This window comes from Hyperolius riggenbachi, chromosome 2, assembly GCF_040937935.1.
Source record: "Hyperolius riggenbachi isolate aHypRig1 chromosome 2, aHypRig1.pri, whole genome shotgun sequence".
In the NCBI taxonomy this organism is placed as follows: Eukaryota; Metazoa; Chordata; class Amphibia; order Anura; family Hyperoliidae; genus Hyperolius; species Hyperolius riggenbachi.
This window is the reverse complement of record NC_090647.1, coordinates 412,675,443-412,693,538: the sequence shown is the minus strand read 5'-3', so window position 1 is coordinate 412,693,538 and position 18,096 is coordinate 412,675,443. Positions and strand designations below refer to the sequence as shown.

Here is an 18,096-nt window from a genome sequence, read left to right as displayed (position 1 = left end):
TGGGAATTCATTATGGTGTAAAAATTCATTGGGAGTTCATCCTCTCTGCCATGTATGGAGTCACATACTCGCACAGGTACAGCGACAGGACGTCATGCGAACGGGGTATTGCGAGAGATCCGTTGGGATCATAGAAAGATCCGCTAAGTATGTTTTGAAGTTCATGGTGGAGAGTATGAATAATATTAGTATTACAAGTACTAGGAAAAATAAAGAATTTATTGGATTTTTGGGAAAACATGATGCTCGCACATTTTTCTTTATTCTTTAAGAAACAACTTGCCAGACATCTATCCTGAGGAGGATAAGAGCTGACTGCCTGGCCAGAGTCCATCATTGGGTGAAATAGTTCGACTAAGTCCTGAATCCCAAGAAAAAAAAGAGACTATTCATCAGGTGGACAGTAACGCGTGCTCTGATAAAAGTTTCAAGGTTGCTTGTGTCATCTGTTGAAGAATGGAACAAGATCTGGATCTCAGACCCAGGAAGATTGTATGGATTGTGGGACATTCTTATGTGTATTGGGCTCGTAAGAAAGCTATTAATAGTAGCTATGGGGAAAACCTTGGGTTATCTAAAAATAACTTCATGATCAATTGGTTCAGTATTAGAGGGATGATTTGGAATATGTTTTTTGGTAGGGTTACTTCTTTAATGCGGAAATTTCCTATGCCAGACATCCTTATTTGTCACTTGGGTGGGAACGACGTGGGTAAAGCTAACACTATTGATTTGTTACACCGTATGAAATATGATTTCATGAGAATTCATGAGATCATTCCCCAAAGTGTACTGGTTTTCTCTGAAATCATTCCCAGACGGGTGTGGGTCACTATATTAAGGATATTATAGAATGGGATTTAGTTGTAAGTCTGAATAAGTAACAGTCTTCATCTCTGCTATATCATCCTTTAGGAAAGAATTAGGATTAGTTTTTTTTGTAAGTTAGATAATGGGTTGATATGTAATGAGCGGATTTTTTTTTATCTCAATTACTAAATAAGGCCAAGTGCTGATTATCCAGGGATTTTTTCTGATTGCCATTTTGGAGTCGGGAAGGAATTTTTCCCTTTCTGGGGCTAATTACACTATGCCCTATAAGGGTTTTTGCCTTCCTCTGGATCAGCAGTGAAATGGGCCGGTGTGGTGCTTTGTTTTGGTTAAACTTTATGTACACACATCTTTCTTCAACCCAGATAACTATAAAATTGTATATTTATCAGACAGTAAAATATATATATATATATATATATATATATATATATATATATATATATATACATACATACGCATATGTGTTACTAGACATATAATTCAGCAGGCCTGATCTCAGTGGGCAATTTTCAGGGAACAAGTCTCCTATTCTCTGATACCTTGGTCTTCAGTAGATTCAATCTGGCCATAATTGTTTTGTGAAGGGTCCATGTTGCTATTGTGTTGTGTCCTATCCTGATTGTGAATATAGTTGGTGAGTGTCCATATGTGTGATTAGCAGAGTCCTAGTATGGTTAAATCTGAAGGAAGCCATCATTACAGTTGTCCTGTTAGTCCTGACCTAGAAAGAGTATCTTTGGCAGCGGTTGCTATTCGTTACATCTTTTTCTGCTTTGATTTGTAGTATGTCTGTATAGATATTTACCATTACTGTGGTAAAAAGTCCATTAGCTAACATTCCCTTCCCCTACTAAATCAGAGCTGTATCTGTTTGTCTGAAGCAAGCATAACAGGCTTTGGTCAGTATGATTGGTGTGATGGACTACAATTTCACAGCAACACAGTTGCCTTGAGCAACCTGATTGGTATATTTAATATGGGATAATTGGAAGGCCAGAGATGTTGATGGTCTCATGTAGCCTTGTTCCCTAAGTCTCCTGCTGTGATCTGTGCATTCCTTCTCACAAATATGTCCTGTACTGAGGCCTGTAGCTACTTTTGACTTGTTTGGTGAGTTCTGGCAGTACTCCTGTATTTCTGATCTCTGCCTCTGTACTCTGGGCATTAAGGCCTGAGTATGATTGTAGTTGGGTTGGTGTCCACCCCCTGTTTTAACAGGAGTGTGTGACTTAGAGTAAAGGATACAGAGATAGCTTGGAGTACAGTGGCTGATGGAGGGTGGGAAGTCTGCCATGCCTCACAAACAGTTTATGAACTAAATTGTAGAGTCAAGACCACCCTCTCCCAAATATAGCCACCGTATGCATGAGTTAGTTGCTATCATAAGGGTTTCTGACCTTGGCCTACCTAAGGCCTAGTATTTAGAAAAGTCCTTTTCCAGAAAAGAGCAGATGGAAGTTTCTCTTGGAGTAAGTACTAAGATAATAAGAAAGCTTCTTTCTTGTATTGATCTAAGAGAAATATTCCTGCTGCAGGCTAAGTTATACACATGAGTGTACCCTCACATGTAGTCCGCATAAGATCTTTACTAGATCACATCAGGAAAGAGAAATGTTCTTAGTTCTGATCTGCATCAGGAAAAAATAATTATTGGGTTTTTTCCTGAATAATTTCTGATTTGGTTCTTTTCTGATTTTTCTGATGCGTTTGACCATTAGATTGGCCAACATTATTTAATTGGTTGTTTAAGGTTACAGGTTGGTTAATCATTTAGCTATTTGTGTTTTGACCATTAGGAGGCTTCGACCAAAATTTTGCCCACTATGATGCTAGCTCTGCCTGCTTTAGGTATTGGCTTTAGTATGGTCATCTTCTTCCTTTGGAAGAAATGACCAAAGGGGGGACTGAAAGGATATGTAGGTATATATGTGTATATATATATATATATATATATATATATATATATATATATATATATATATGTATATAGTATAGTATATAGATCAATTTCATATACAAGCATACATGTATCTGATCAATGTGATATTAATGTGTCTATAGAAGAATCAGCCACCCACACACATCTGTGCAGGAAGAGCTGGCTGCATGGAATAGAGAATAGCCAAATTCTTCTTGCTGGGCAAAACCCATAAGTGCCCCAAATGGGGACACCTGGAAGGTCATAAATAACATGTTTACCCCGTGATCATTGAACTGTGTTAATTCTTGTAAATCACATGACTTTCTGTAATTATGGTGACATATGATGATATACTGCGCATGAGCAAAATCCTGTATTGAGTAGGATATAAGGAAAGCAACTGTAGTAAAGAACTAGCATAATTTGTGCTCACATCTTCTGTGTCTGTGTGTTCTGTTAACCACTTTATGTCCTGGCGCCAGGAAGTGAAGTAGTCTAAAGCATCTGATATCTGACATGAATGTATATAGATACAACTCCTTTCAGCTGAGGGCTCGCCGCGGATGGTTTTCTTCAGAATTCACGTAAGTAATATGACTATATTTCTCTTTTAATTTTTTTTAAAGAGAGAGGTGTCTATATTATTTATGTGAAATATCTGACATGAATGTATATAGATACAACTCCTTTCAATACCTAGCTGTTGTGTTCAGTGAACCCACCTCATCACTGCATATACCTAGCTGTTGTGTTCAGTGAACCCACCTCATCACAGCATATACCTAGCTGTTGTGTTCAGTGAACCCACCTCATCACTGCATATAACTAGCTGTTGTGTTCAGTGAACCCAACTCATCACAGCATATACCTAGCTGTTGTGTTCAGTGAACCCACCTCATCACTGCATATACCTAACTGTTATGTTCAGTGCACCCACCTACCTACGTGAGTGCACGCAGTGTGATATACCACTCCGTGCATACCTGTTAACTGCACCTGTGTGACTGCACATTGTATTAGTCAAGTCAGTGCATACCTTTCACTTCCTCCCCCCCGATATGGACAAAACTGACAAACCAGGTAGAGGAAGAAGTAGAAGCAGACCCAGAGAAAGGCCACCCAGCAGGTCTGTGCGAGGTCGTGTTGATGTGATTTCGTGCGGCCCTGGCCCAAAGTACAGTGCTCAGAAGAAGGCACGTGCCATCAACTCCCAAGATTGTCAGGACGTGGTTGACTAACACCGAACACCTCATCTTCCGCAGCCACCAGCGCTACTACAAGCACCTCATCTGCTGCATTTGACATTTCGCAGGGGTTATTTGGTGGTGAAATCACTGATTCCCAGCCACTACTGCAACAACAAGATGAAGGCGCTAAGCAAGTTACACCACCTCATATGTGCGAGTTAGGCGACACTATGGACGTAACGTGTGAGGAGGATTATGAAGTACCTGCTGTTAGTGCAGTTTTGGAGGTGTCTGAGGAAGCTGGGCAGGATGATTATGATGAATACGACGATGATACGGATCCCACGTATGTTCCCAATAGAAGAGATGAACAGGGGGACAGTTCAGAGGGGGAGTCAGAGAGGAGTAGTAGGAGACGAGTTGCTGAAAGAAGCATGGGGAGCTCGTCATCAGAAACAGCTGGTGGCAGTGTCCGGCGCCATGTATCGCCACCTATGGACAGCCAGCCAACATGCCCTTCAACGTCAGCTGCTGAGGCCACCATAGTGCCACCACCCCAGGGGGGCTCAGCGGTTTGGAAATTTTTAGTGTGTCTGCCTCAAATCAGAGCAAAGCCATCTGTTCTCTCTGCCTCCAAAAATTGGGCTGTGGAAAGGCCAACACTCACGTAGGGACAAGTGCCTTACGAAGGCACCTGGAGAAAAGGGACAAACTGTAATGGGAAGAGCACCAGAGGAAAAGCAGCACACAAAAGAAAAGCTACCCCCTCCTCTTTCTCCTTCAGGTGCAGCATCTTCAGCCGCTTTCTCCCTTGCACCTTCACAACCACCCTCCTCCACTCCGCCTCTGACCTTGAGCGGCTCCTGCTCCTCTGCCCACAGCAGCCAGGTGTCTGTGAAGGAAATCTTTGAGCGGAAGAAGCCAATTTCTGCCAGTCACCCCCTTGCCCGGCATCTGACAGCTGGCGTGGCGGAACTTACCACGGATGCCTGGTCTGCCAAGCACGGTCAGGGCTGCTACATTACTTACATAGCCCATTGGGTCAACCTGGTGACCGATGGTAAGCAGGGAGTACGTGGCTGTGCAGCGGACCAACATGCGACACCTCCACGGCTTGCAGGCAGGACTCCTGCCACCTCCTCTCCGCCTGCTACATCCTCCTCCTCCTTGGCTGGTGCCGCGATCTCCTCTCCAGCTACACAGCCCCAGCTCCCCAGGGCCTATGCTGCTTACCAGGTAAGACGGTGTCACGCCATCTTAGACATATCTTGCCTCAAAGCGGAGAGTCACACTGGACCAGCTCTCTTGGCTGCTCTTAACAAACAGGCTGACCACGCACCAGCTGGAGATCGGCAACGTGGCGTGTGACAACGGCAGCAATCTTCTTTCCGCTTTGAATTTGGGAAAGCTGACACATGTACCCTGCATGGCACATGTGCTGAATCTAGTCAAAGATTTGTGTCAAAGTACCCAGGCTTAGAGGACGTCCTGAAGCCGGCCAGGAAGTTGTGTGGGCATTTCAGGCGGTCTTACACACCCATGGCACGCTTTGCGGACATTCAGCGGAGAAACAACTTGCCGGTGAGACGCTTGATATGTGATAGCCCGACTCGCTGGCATTCGACCCTGCTCAGGTTCTCTTGCCTGCTAGAACAGGAGAAAGCCGTCACCCAGTACCTCTACAATTTCAGTAGAAGGACAATCTGGAGAGATGGGGATGTTGTGGCCCAACAACTGGACACTGATGCGAAATGCATGCAGGCTCATGCAGCCGTTTGAGGAGGTGACCAACCTGGTGAGTTGCAGTGAAGGCACCATCAGCGACTTGATCCCGTACGCTTACTTTCTGGAGCGTGCCGTGCGTAGAGTGGTGGATCAATGTGTGGAGGAGCGTGAAGAGGAACAGTTAAAGCAGGAACAGTTGTGGGGGCAATTTACATCAGAACCAGATGTTTCCTCAACACCTGTGGCAGCACAGAGGGGGGAGGAGGAGGAGGAAGAGTCGTGTGGGGAAGAGGAGTCAGACTCGGAAGAGGAGTCAGACTCGGATGAGGAAGGGGTTTCTTTGGAGGAGTAGGAGGCGTCAGAAGAACAACCGCAGTAGGCGTCGCAGGGGGCTTGTGCTGCTCAATGTTCCCATGGCTGGGAGGAGGAGGACGACTTACCTGACGTCACTGAGGAAAAGCAAGAGGAGATGGAAGTACGTCTAGATCCAACTTTGTGCAGACGGCGTCTTTCATGCTGTCCAGCCTGTTGAGGGACCCCCATATAAAAAAAACTCAAGGGGAATGAGCTGTAGTGGGTGGCCACGTTACTAAACCCTCGGTATAGACACAAAGTGGCAGACATGTTACCAAGTCACCTGAAGGCAGAAAGGATGCAGCACATGCAGAACAAGCTGGCAAGTATGCTTTACAATGCGTATAAGGGTGATGTCACAGCACAACGCAATAAAGGTACCACTGCCAGTAATCCTTCTCCCATGTCCATGCAGGCAAAGACAGGACGCTCCAGCGATCTCATGGTGATGCCGGATGTTCTTTAGTTAAACGCCTCACCTTAGCACTTCCGGATCCACCCTCCACCAACGCCTGGACCGGCAGGTAGCCGACTACACCTGGCCTTAAGTGTGGATGTAGACACTGTGAGCAGCAATGAACCCTTGGACTACTGGGTGTGCAGGCTTGACCTGTGGCCAGAGCTGTCCCGATTTGCCATCCAACTTCTGTCTTGCCCTGCCTCAAGCGTCCTGTCGGAAAGGACCTTCAGCGCAGCTGGAGGCATTGTCACTAAGAAGAGAAGTTGCCTAAGTCACCAAAGTGTTCAGTACCTCACCTTTATCAAAATGAATGAGGCATGGATCCCAGAGGGCTACTGCCCGCCCGAAAACTAAGTCAGTCCCCACACACAGCATATCCCTGCCTGCAGGCCGTTTGCCTTCTCCGCCACCACCAACAGGGTCCAGGTAATTTTTCTGCTGCGTGTACATGCCTGCCTAATTTTTCTGCCTGCAGTGCAGCTGCAACAACAAAACAAAAAGGCATGTACATGTGCCCATTCCCCTTCATGATCATTACCTTGCCACGGTGAAGGGGCTTGCGTATCACAATGAAGCAATGACCGCCGTCTATATGAGTGTCTCGGGGGTGGCACACCAAAGATAATAAGGTCGTTGCTTCATTAAGGACAGACCAAATTTGATCAGCTGGACAGTCACTGTTGTTCTATCATTGAGCTACCACAGCCCGGCAACCATATGGGCTGGAAAACCGCCACGGCCTGCACTCTGGCCATGGTGTGCATCAGTCTAGCACGGCTGTCACTACACAAACAGCTTTTTGAGGTGTGTTACACAGTGAGTTTGGTGTGTCAGTGTTAAGCAGTACTCTAATTACACTCCCTGATTGATGTATACACATGCAAGATGTTTGAAAGTACTTTAGGCCTGCAATTTACCATTCAATGTGATTTCTGCCCTTAAAATGCTGCTTTGCATCAAATCCAGATTTTTCCCGACTTTTGGCGTCGATCCCACTCATCCATGCCCCCCTCCAGGTGTTAGACTCCTTGAAACATCTTTTCCATCACTTTTCTGGCCAGCATAAATGTTTCTAGTTTTCAAAGTTCGCATCCCCATTGAAGTCTATTGCGGTTTGTGAAAGTTCGCGTGAACCGAACCTTTTTCACAGTTAATGTAGAAGCTTCCGGTCCGATGCAAGGGCTGCAGCCCGTTACTGCATGCACCACCCTTAATGCATGAAGCATGCTGTAATGCAAGTCTATGGATGACGCAGGTAATATGAGCAATGGAGCACGCTCGGACCAATAGGAATTCCAGTGACGTACTTCCTGTCCAGCAGGGAGTACATCACTGAGCTGAGGGCGTGCCTATGCTTCGGACACTGTCAGCGCACTCCACCGGAGGGTAATATGATTGACGTTTTTAGCTTTACATTGCAATGTAGCAGAAGCATCACACCGCATGGCAAAGCAATACAACTGTTGTATTGTTTATAATGTATTATTATACCTTGTACTCAGTTGTACAACACCTTCGGAAAATGCTGGCACTATACAAATCAATAATGATAATAATAACAAAAGGAAATAAAATATGTCAACACTTCAGGTGTCCTTTAAAAGTGAAGTTTGATGGGCCTTTCCATGATGCATGACAGTTTACAGGCTAACTACAATTGATTTAATCTATTGATGTGTTATATTAATATTACTCTGACAGCTACAATGCATCCCGTGTTACATATCACATATGTTAAATTGAATAGTACACAGCATAATTAAGACAAAACATCTCCTTGCAGTTCTGGGTTTCTGATTTGAATCTCAGCCAGGGCACTATATGCACAGCGTTTGTATCATCTTCCCACGTCTATGTGGGTTTAGTCTGGTTTCCCCGCACATCCCAAAAACATACAGATAAGCTAACTGGCTTCTAGGGCTGAATGATAAATCGTTTTTCGATCGAAATCGCAATCATGGAAATGAGGATTCCGTGATCGCCATGGCAACGATTTTTACCCCCTCTGCATTCAGGCCAGCAGTCCACTGTCCCGCTCTGTTTAGCAGCATTTTGCAGCGGCTCAGCACCAGCGTTCGTCACTCGTTTTCCGAGTGCAGCTGGCTCACTCTCTCCCCTAACTTCCGCCGAGTGTGCAGCCAATCAGTGCAGTGGGCGGTAAACAGTTGCCGCCCACAGGCTCTCTCACTCGTGCGGCTCACTCCTCATAACATCTCCGGAGCATTAGCTGGGCGTGCGGCAGACCTCGCCCACAAGGCTGTCAATCACCTTGTATTACGAGCGGCTGAATCCGCCCACCTCAAGTGGTGTGATGGGCAGCAGACTGGCTCTCACTAGGCAACTCCCTCCTCCCCAGTGCTTACACATCATTTGCTGGGCGGGCGGCAGACTCCGCCCACATGTCCATCAAACTGTAACTTGGGCAGCAGACTCCGCCCAAACTCCTATCATTCAAGCCTCTGCTACGCTGCACAGTGTGTCAGCGTGATAATGACTGCTGTGTGACTGACTGGTGATCATTCTGCAGTGCGGATACTGTGAAACTAAGGTTCTATTCCTTAGCTGTTCCTTAGTTACTGTGCACATTGTTAAATTAGTGATAAAGCTTGATTTGAAGAAAATCGTGAATCGAAATTTCTGACAGAAATCGTGTGATTCAATCTTTTCCCAAAATCGTTCAGGCCTACTGGCTTCCACCTAATTTGGCCCCAGAATATAATGGGCATATGACTATTGTAGAGAGTAGACTGTGAGCTTCTCTGGGGGACAAATTACTGTCAAAAGTATATACTCTGCAAAAGCGCTGCAGAATATGTAAGCACTATATAAAAACTGAACAATGATTTTACTAGATAGCCTGTTATATATTTTGTGCATAAGAGCCATTTCACTTTTTGTGTTATATTATTCATACCCTTGTCTCAAAGAACTTCTCCAGGACCTGGAGCTCCTCTGGCTTCCACTGACCAGCATTCTCTGGTGTTACCTTCAGCTGCAACGTTTGATTTGTAGTGGGGTTAAGAGCCACTCGACATTTCAGAACATCAGTCTTGAACATTATAACGCCTGGCTCATTAGAGTTTATAAGCTGAAGCTGTAAAAAAAATAATTACAAACATTAACCAACATTCAGCAGATTTAAAAAAAAATATTTCACTGAAAATAATCTTCTCTAAATGGGTTAATACAGAAAAGTCTATTCCAATGGCAGAACACAAGTCATCATAATGTTAATATGTACAACAGACATTGGTAATATATTACTGATATTACTGTATATGCTTGGCTATAAGTGGACCTCGGGCATAAGTCAATCCCAACATCTGACCATGTTAAAGTGAAATTTTATGTTGACTCAAGCATAAGTTGACCCAGGAAAAGGTAATGGTTGCACTTGGGGACCTGGAGGGGTTAATGGCTGCAATGCATAAAATACTGCAGCTATTAATCCCCGTCCCCTCAAATTGCAGTTATTAACCTCTTGTGGCCCCCAAGTGCAGCCATTAACTCTCCTGGGTCCACAAATGAAGCAATTATTCACCCCCGCCCCCAGAACTTTGTGCAGCCTGTATGTGTCCGTCTCTCTTTGCCAGCCCACTTTATAAGGCATGCTCATCGGCATGAATGAGGAGGAGAAAAAAAGGATGATTATTAGGTATGAGTGTTTCTAATGTGGTCACTGTGCTTAGATCCACAAGAAGGGGAGAGAGGGAGACAGATACTGGCACACAAATATATTGGGGAACCCCCTCCTCATAATTAGAGAAAAGTAGGTTTCACTCGCACACTAGTTCACCTTTACTTAATAGAATCAGACCTAACCTTCTCAACTTACAGCTGAAAGTATATGGCACTATTGGTATCATCTCACGCTAAAATAACTAGCGTCTATACAAAACTAATGCACACATTCTAGAGAAAGGTACATTGTAAATGGCTAATTTGAAGGTAAAAGAAAAAGAGCTACATCATTTTGATTTCTTTATCTGTTGCTTTGGTTTCCACCATCTGAAGTCATCACAATTTAAACTAAGTGTACATGGCCATACATTCCAAATTCTAAAAATAATCAATTTTTATCTACATATTTTTACTTTTTTTTGTCAATTGTTAAAAGGATCAGGAAACATAAAGAATGTAATCAGAAGGTTATTTGATTCAACCATAGTATTATTTTCACACCATACTTCAGATAGCTGAGCTGCATAACAAAATTTTGCAGCATAGCCAGCTAGAGCGGTCACTATCAGATATATCACTGGTGCTCGGATGTCTGATTGTGTTTCCCGATTTAACACAGAGGATTATATAACTCAAGTACAAGCCAGATATTGTTACAGATGGAGACAAACTGAAGTCATCTTTAAATGCTGTACGTACAGTCTCCTGCTGGATTATCCTCTGAAGGTGCCGCCTCATGTTAACAGATCCAAGGAACCTTTCAAGAGGAGAACACAGGTAGCTGCCTGCCAGAGCCGGTGACAACCCCGGAGTAGGAGAAGGTAGGAGGAGGATGTGCAAGGCACTGTGAGTGAGGATGGTAGGGATGGATGCAGCCCATGAACGCTGAGGTAGCTTGCGAGGTGGAGGCATGTTTGTTGGCATTGACTGAGAGCCTTATTCAAAGAATAGAAAATACATATTCATTAACTTGTACAGAATGTCTGAAGCAACTTATGCACATATGAAACACTATATCTGCAATTAAGCTCAAGCCTTGCCACAAATGAAAGAAAATCAGCAAAAATAAATCACCAATAGCATGCAGTGTACACACAATGCCAAGACAACAGTCCAGTGACAAAACAGACAAGGCCCTTTCTAGCACTTTGTAAACTCCACATACTGTACTAGCAATGATCACAGAGATATAGGTTATAGGACTGCAATTATATGTATTTGGTAACATTTTGTCAAAGAAAGGGGGATTTAAAATGCCACCATGCTGAAAAACCATTTTTTCCAGTTTTGGGCAGATGCCTGTAATTTTAATAAGCTACCCATTTATTTTATGAGCTTATGAACATTGATCTTAGCACAAAAGTTCCAGGCTTGTCCGCTCATCAGGACCACTGTTTGAAGGTGCTGCTGATATTATATTACTTAGAATTCGGCAAGAGGGAGAAGACATGCGTAATGTGGGAGAGCAGAGTTAGCAAATGTTTTGATATAGAATTTATTTTCCTCCTGTGTTTACCTGCTCAGACTGTTTTACTCCATATACTGCACAACTCATGTAATAAAAGACAAAATTAACTTTCTATTCTGTATATGGCCATATCTTTCCTGGCCATCTTATGTAACTGTGATCACAAAACTAACAAATATTATATATGCATTCTTATCTGAGCTGTCACTGCATAAGTAACTGGGGTGAGCAGATAAAGGCGTATAATTTGCTAGCATCCAGGCTGAAATTATGTTGTGAAAAGCTTAAAACATTTGAAGCTGATCTTGTGAAAAGAAGCTCTAGTAGAGCGATGAGCTAGAATTACTAAATGAGAGCATGATTGGAACCCCAACATACTTGTTCCAGCTCGAGGGGAGTGAGACACATCAGGGACAGGAGAGTGAAGAGATGGATTTGCTGGTGACATTCCAGGCATGCGAGCTGCTGGAGAAGGACCAGACACTTGAGGAGACCCTGGCCAATTCCCTGCACGTTGGCTGGGTGACATCATGGTGTACGGAGAGCTAGGGTCTAATGTACCTGTGCAGGTTGTAAAATGAGATTTTATCACATCATCTCCACTGCTAAGAATGGATGTGTTGGGACATTAAGCTGCTACTATATAATCAGGATGGCTACAATCAAAGTGACGTTATTCATGAATAGAGACCAACATCTAATAGAAGAACCACAGCAGAAAAAAATTGATGTTAGGATGGGCACAAAACAAACAGGGGTGTCGGTAGAAGAAGACAACAGCAGTTTTTCTCAAAAACATTTCTTAGTTCAAGTGTATACAGCAAATAAAACATTTAACTTTCCCATCCAGCAGAAAGCCTTGGCTGCTAAGTAAAAGACATAAGGGGCTGGCATAATTCTTATATCAGCTCCAGCTTCCAGGAGGAGTGGGCTCTTACACACGGATGAGAACTACATGGGCACGATTATGCCATCTTGCTGGAATGTCTATTGTTACTTGCCATGAAAACTCATTGCAAAGATCATGACAATATGATGCTAGTCTAGTTGACCCAGCAGGGGTCCTAGTGTTCATAGGGAACAGTTCTCCAATCACAGCATCCTCTACAGAACAAAGCACTGTGGTTGGCTGAATAGTGTGATCGTACAACACCCACTACAACCTATCTGAAACTCGAGGGTGCTGTGTCCACCCAACCACGTTAGCAGAATTTCCCTATGAGGTTTCCTGCTGGGTCCCCTAGACTAGACTAATGCCAACCTTATTGACATCCCTGTATCCAAGTGTTCTCATTCTGGATTACTAATGCTCAGAACTGTTGTAAAATATACACCAGCTTCACACAGAAGCTGCACTATTTTTCAGCGCTGCGTAATATGTTGGCGCTTTATAAATACAATAAATAAATAAATAAATATGCATATGTTTGCTTCAGATTTGATCACATATTTGACCATCCAGTGGTATGGAAAGGCATGCTGATGCAAGCACCTGCTCAGCCTCTACATAGTGACAGAAAAATCATTTAAAATTTCCTACTGCATATTCGTGCTTAACAATCCACATCACTCTTAATATGATAAGTTCCATTGCACATCGTTGTTTTTAACACCAAAATCTAGTTTTAGTTTGGTGGTCAAAACGCAGGTAGAAATAAATATATTTTTATGCAGTACCAAACTATCACAATTGGAATTATAACTGATGGAATTATATTAAGGCAAATAGAACTGGAAACTGTTTTCATAAAACTGGAAAGCTCAAATAACTGATGTTACAACTACTGGACCTTTCAATACATACGAGACCAAACTGACAACGCACAAAATACATTTGTAACTAAAACTATACATGATTTGAGGGCCCATTCACAGTGGCGCGGTGCATGGCGGCAATTTAACCCACTGTTACCGCAGGGCAATTAAAGTCTATGGGTGCATTCATATTACCTGCAGTGTTTTGCGCCGGAAGTGCTCAATCTGACGCACTTCCAAAACAACGTAAGCATGCATACTGTATCTGCGGTGGACCAGAAGTCAAGTCTACGGTAACGCAGGGATTTGAAAAATGTTGGCAACGGCGGTGCGACACGCATGCAAAGTAGCATACTTTTACAATATGCTTCCATGCACTTCTGTATTTACAAAACAGGAAGTCACTGCAACGTCACTTCCGATTTGGCCGGATGCCAGAAGGGGAATACCGCATAGTAATGCGGTATTCCTAGAAGGCCTGTTTTTGGCGGTACGCTGCAACGCTAACACCAATCCGCAGTGTGAAGCTGGCCTCAGCATACTGAATGTACATGTTTTTCCAAGTACAGCATCTGAAGTTAGTTGTTTGAGCAACTTTTTGAGCATGCTTTTGCTGTGATGAAAAGGCCAGTTTTAATCTGGCAAAATAGTAATCTAAGATGAGACACAAAACCACTTGACAAATTTTTAAAGATATATTCTCACACATTGCTGGAAAAAGTATACTTCCTGCCATTGCTTGTTACAACTACCTGACTTAGGAGATGTGGAGTAAGTGCTGGGAAAAGCAGGGAGTGGCACAAGCAACCAAGAAGATAACCACTTAAAGAGAAACTCCAACCTAGAATTGAACTTTAGCCCTGACTATATATATATATATATATATATATATATATATATATATATATATATATATATATATATATATATATATATAGTACGGCGCTGCGTAATATGTCGGTGCTATATATATATATATACTAAATAATAATAATAATAATCAGTAGCTGATACCCCCTTTTACATGAGAAATATGATTTTCACAAACAGACCATCAGGGGGCGCTGTATGACTGATTTTGTGCTGAAACCCCTCCCACAAGAAGCTCTGAGTACCACAGTACTCTGGGCAAGCTGCCACAATGTAACAATGTTCACAGACAGGAATTAGCTGTTTACAGCTGTCTCCAACAGCCAAAACAGCTAGGAGCAGCTACATAACCTGCCCGCAGTAAAAATGTCACCATGTAATAAATGTCAGAATGTAAATCGGGGAGAGTAAAGATTTTACAATGAGCAAACACTGACTAAATCATTTATACATAATTATGGTAAAAAAATGAAGCACTTTTTTTACTACATTATTTTCACTGGAGTTCCTCTTTAAATTTAACAAAATATCAACTGCATATTTTCAAGGGTCCAAGCAAAGAGAATAATGGTATTCCAACTTGGGAATTAAATCCGGTTTTAAATTATACATATCCCTGACCCGGAAGGTGCAGCTCTTATAGCAGTAAGTAAAATTTACCGTACACAACTTTCAATGTCTCGCACACTGGTAAATATATCTCGGCTCATTTAAAGGATACCTGAAGTGACATGTGACATGATGAGATAGACATGGGTATGTACAGTGCCTAGCACATAAATAACTATGCTGTGTTCCTTTTTTTCTGTCTCTGCCTGAAAGAGTTAAATATCAGGTATGTAAGTGGCTGACTCAGTCCTGACTCAGACAGGAAGTGACTACACTGTGACCCTCATTGATAAGAAATTCCTTTTTTATCTCATTCTTGCTCTCAGAAGACATTTTCTGCTAGGAAAGGGTTTTATAGTTGGAATTTCTTATCAGTGAGGGTCACAATGTAGTCACTTCCTGTCTGAGTCAGGTCTGAGTCAGCCACTTACATACCTGATATTTAACGCTTTCAGACAGATAAAGAAAAAAAGCAACACAGCATAGTTATTTGTGTGCTAGGCACTGTACATACAAATGTCTATCTCATCATGTCACGTCACTTCGGGTATCCTTTAAACATTTTGAATAAACTGAAAGAAATAGAATCCTTAATATTACCTACCTGCATGCTCACTTGTTGCAATCTGAACCGTTATACTTAGCAATTCTGCTACTAGCAATCAAGGCAAGTGAACTGGATAACAACCAGAAGACCTAAGTATCCAGCAGCAGGATTGTTGACTTTTAAAAGACCACTATTGAGAAAAATTGTAAAATTTAAAATGCACATGTATAACGTGGACATCTGTTCCACAGTACAATGCACTATAAAGTATTCTTTTCCTGCGTCACTGAGACTTACAGTAGATAGTAAAAATCTGACAGGTTGTGGACTAGCCCATCTCTTCATATTTTCAAAAGCAGTCAATGGGCCAGATTTTATCAAAGAATTCAAGTTTTTTTTTCTTCTTAAAGTGAATGGGAACCGCATTTAAAAAAAATGAAGCAAATGCTTACCTAAGGAGAGGGAAGGCTCTGGGTCATATAGAGCCTCCCGTCTCCTCTGTTGGTGCTCTCTATCCTGTACTGGCTCCTCCCCGTTTCAATCCCCCGACGAAAGGGTATTTGGAAGTCTTCGGGAGCAGTGTCCTCCCGAAGACGTGCGGCTCCATACTGCACAGGCGTGAGCGTGCAAGAGAGCGTGCTGGCGCAGGTGCAGTACAGGGCCGCCCTTCTTCAGGAGCACTCTGGCTTCCTGAAGACTTCTGAAGCCTCCTTCGGCCGGGTAAAGCAGTATTTGACTAAATTAGTAAAATACTGCTACCGGGCGAGCCAGCACGAACGAGGGGACCAGGAGAGGAGCAGGAAGGCTCTATAGGACAAAGAGCCTTCCCTCTCCTTGGGTAAGTATCTGTCTAATTTTTTTAAATGCGGTTCCCATACACTTTAAACAGCAGGGTTAACCTGCATAATAAAAAGCTTCTTAAATCCTACTTAATAGCGGCTGTTTAGGATGAATTTCTAGAACTGCAGTACAGTTAAGGTAGCCATAAATCAGATGACGTGGCAGCCGATCAACCATCCAATTTGATTGTTATAATGGAATCAGATGAAAATAGGTGCAGTCAAGTGCATGCTTGACGAAAAATGTAACCATTTTCGGGCAGAAATTGGGCGTATTAGTCGACCGCACATGCCGTAAGATGTAGGGCCGACTTGCTCGATAGGGTGCGCAATTTCGGGGTGAACGACAAACATGACAAAACCCCCAGCGCTGTCCCCCATGTTAAAATGTTCCCTCCGGTGCAAGTGATCCATTACCTGTCTACAGCCTCTACTGGCTTTGGGTTTTCTCCTTTCTCCATACACATGCGCCCCACATGGTTTCCTAGTAAGGGCATGTGTGTAATGTCAGACGTTGATACGGAATCGGCCTGCGGTGTATGGGCAGCCAACAAATCTCTCTCTAACCAGATTCAATTAGAGAGAGATTTGTCTTTTGGTCGAATCTGCCCATCATCACTATATGTATGGCTACCTTTAAGAAAAGTGCAAATCCATTCCTAAACTACTGCAGATTAAGAAGTGCTTAACAGCACTTCTACAGCTTGGGCAGAGCAGGCTAGGCACGATTTGTGAAGTGCTTCTCCCCCTACTGAATTCCTCACTCAGAAAGGGTGTGTGTGTGTGAGAGATATAAGAAAGATGAGGGAGAAACAAAATCTGATGCTGCAAATTCCTAAGCTTAATTTTTTTTTCAGCTCTAATACATTTATCTTATATATTTATTTAAATTACATCTTGTCAGTTAACGTAAAATCTACCACAAATATTACATTTATGCTATTACAACTTCTCTTTTCAGTATCAATACAGCAGATGTATTGGTTACCTCAACAACAGCAATTTCCCTCACACACTGCACTTGTCTGAGAAACTCCACTAGTTTTAGAACAGTTTTAGGCCAGAAACCCACTAGGATCTATTTTCTGAGCACTTTGCGATTCGAAAACTCTTGCTAACGTAATGCTATGGGTGTGATCCCACTTGAGTGATGTGATTTTATAAAAATTTCCCATAGCATTGCATTACCAAGAGCTTTTTTTAAATCACTAGCGTTTAGAAATCGCTCCTAGTGGGTTTCTGGTGGAAGAAGGAAACTGCACCTTCTAGCGGTTTCTTAAGATATCAGAGACAGTTCTGCACAGATTTCTAAAAACCTACCAGTATTTTGTCTTAGGGCTGGTTCACACTGGCGTCTGCTGAGCTTTCGCTTGGCATTTCGTTCAAACGCCAGCGTTTAAAAGCTAGCTTTTGAAGGCTTTTGGGAAGCGTTCAAGGCTAGCAGTTCTGGTCTCTGCTATTGTTTCCTGGTGTTTACCGCCTCTGAAAGCAGCATGTTGCTTTCGAGACTAGACGCAACGCCGGGATCTACTGCCAGGCTTTCATGAAAGCCTGCAAAGACAGCAGCTCTAAACGCTCCCATTCACTTGCATGGGATGGCAGTAGATCTCAAAAAACGGTGCGTCTGAAACGCCGCATTAAACGCCACAAAAACGCCCGTCTGAACCAGCCCTTAGACACGCTTGATAAATGTTCCTTACTGAACATCAGTCGCTCAGTCAAACTGCCGAAATAGTGTACAAGCAAGTAGGGAGGCTGGCTAACATCTTTGTATAGATCCTTTTCAGGGAGTGCTTTTGTTAAGATACTGAGGAGATACAGAGAATCCCATGTGAGGAGATAGACT

General features: G+C 43.0%; 1 protein-coding gene across 2 annotated transcripts in view; it reads right to left on the bottom strand.

Annotated features, from left to right (window-relative positions):
• MED14 (mediator complex subunit 14) overlaps nt 1-18,096 on the bottom strand; it is a 223,486-nt gene that overhangs the window by 36,023 nt on the left and 169,367 nt on the right. Inside the window, exons 25-27 of one of the 2 annotated variants that reach the window (XM_068269856.1) lie at nt 12,009-12,191; nt 10,862-11,097; nt 9,396-9,575 (exon numbers count right to left, since the gene is read on the bottom strand). In XM_068269856.1, coding sequence (XP_068125957.1) covers nt 9,396-9,575; nt 10,862-11,097; nt 12,009-12,191 — 599 coding nt within the window. The remainder of the gene's footprint in view (nt 1-9,395; nt 9,576-10,861; nt 11,098-12,008; nt 12,192-18,096) is intronic. The other variant, XM_068269857.1, reaches the window with a different exon arrangement.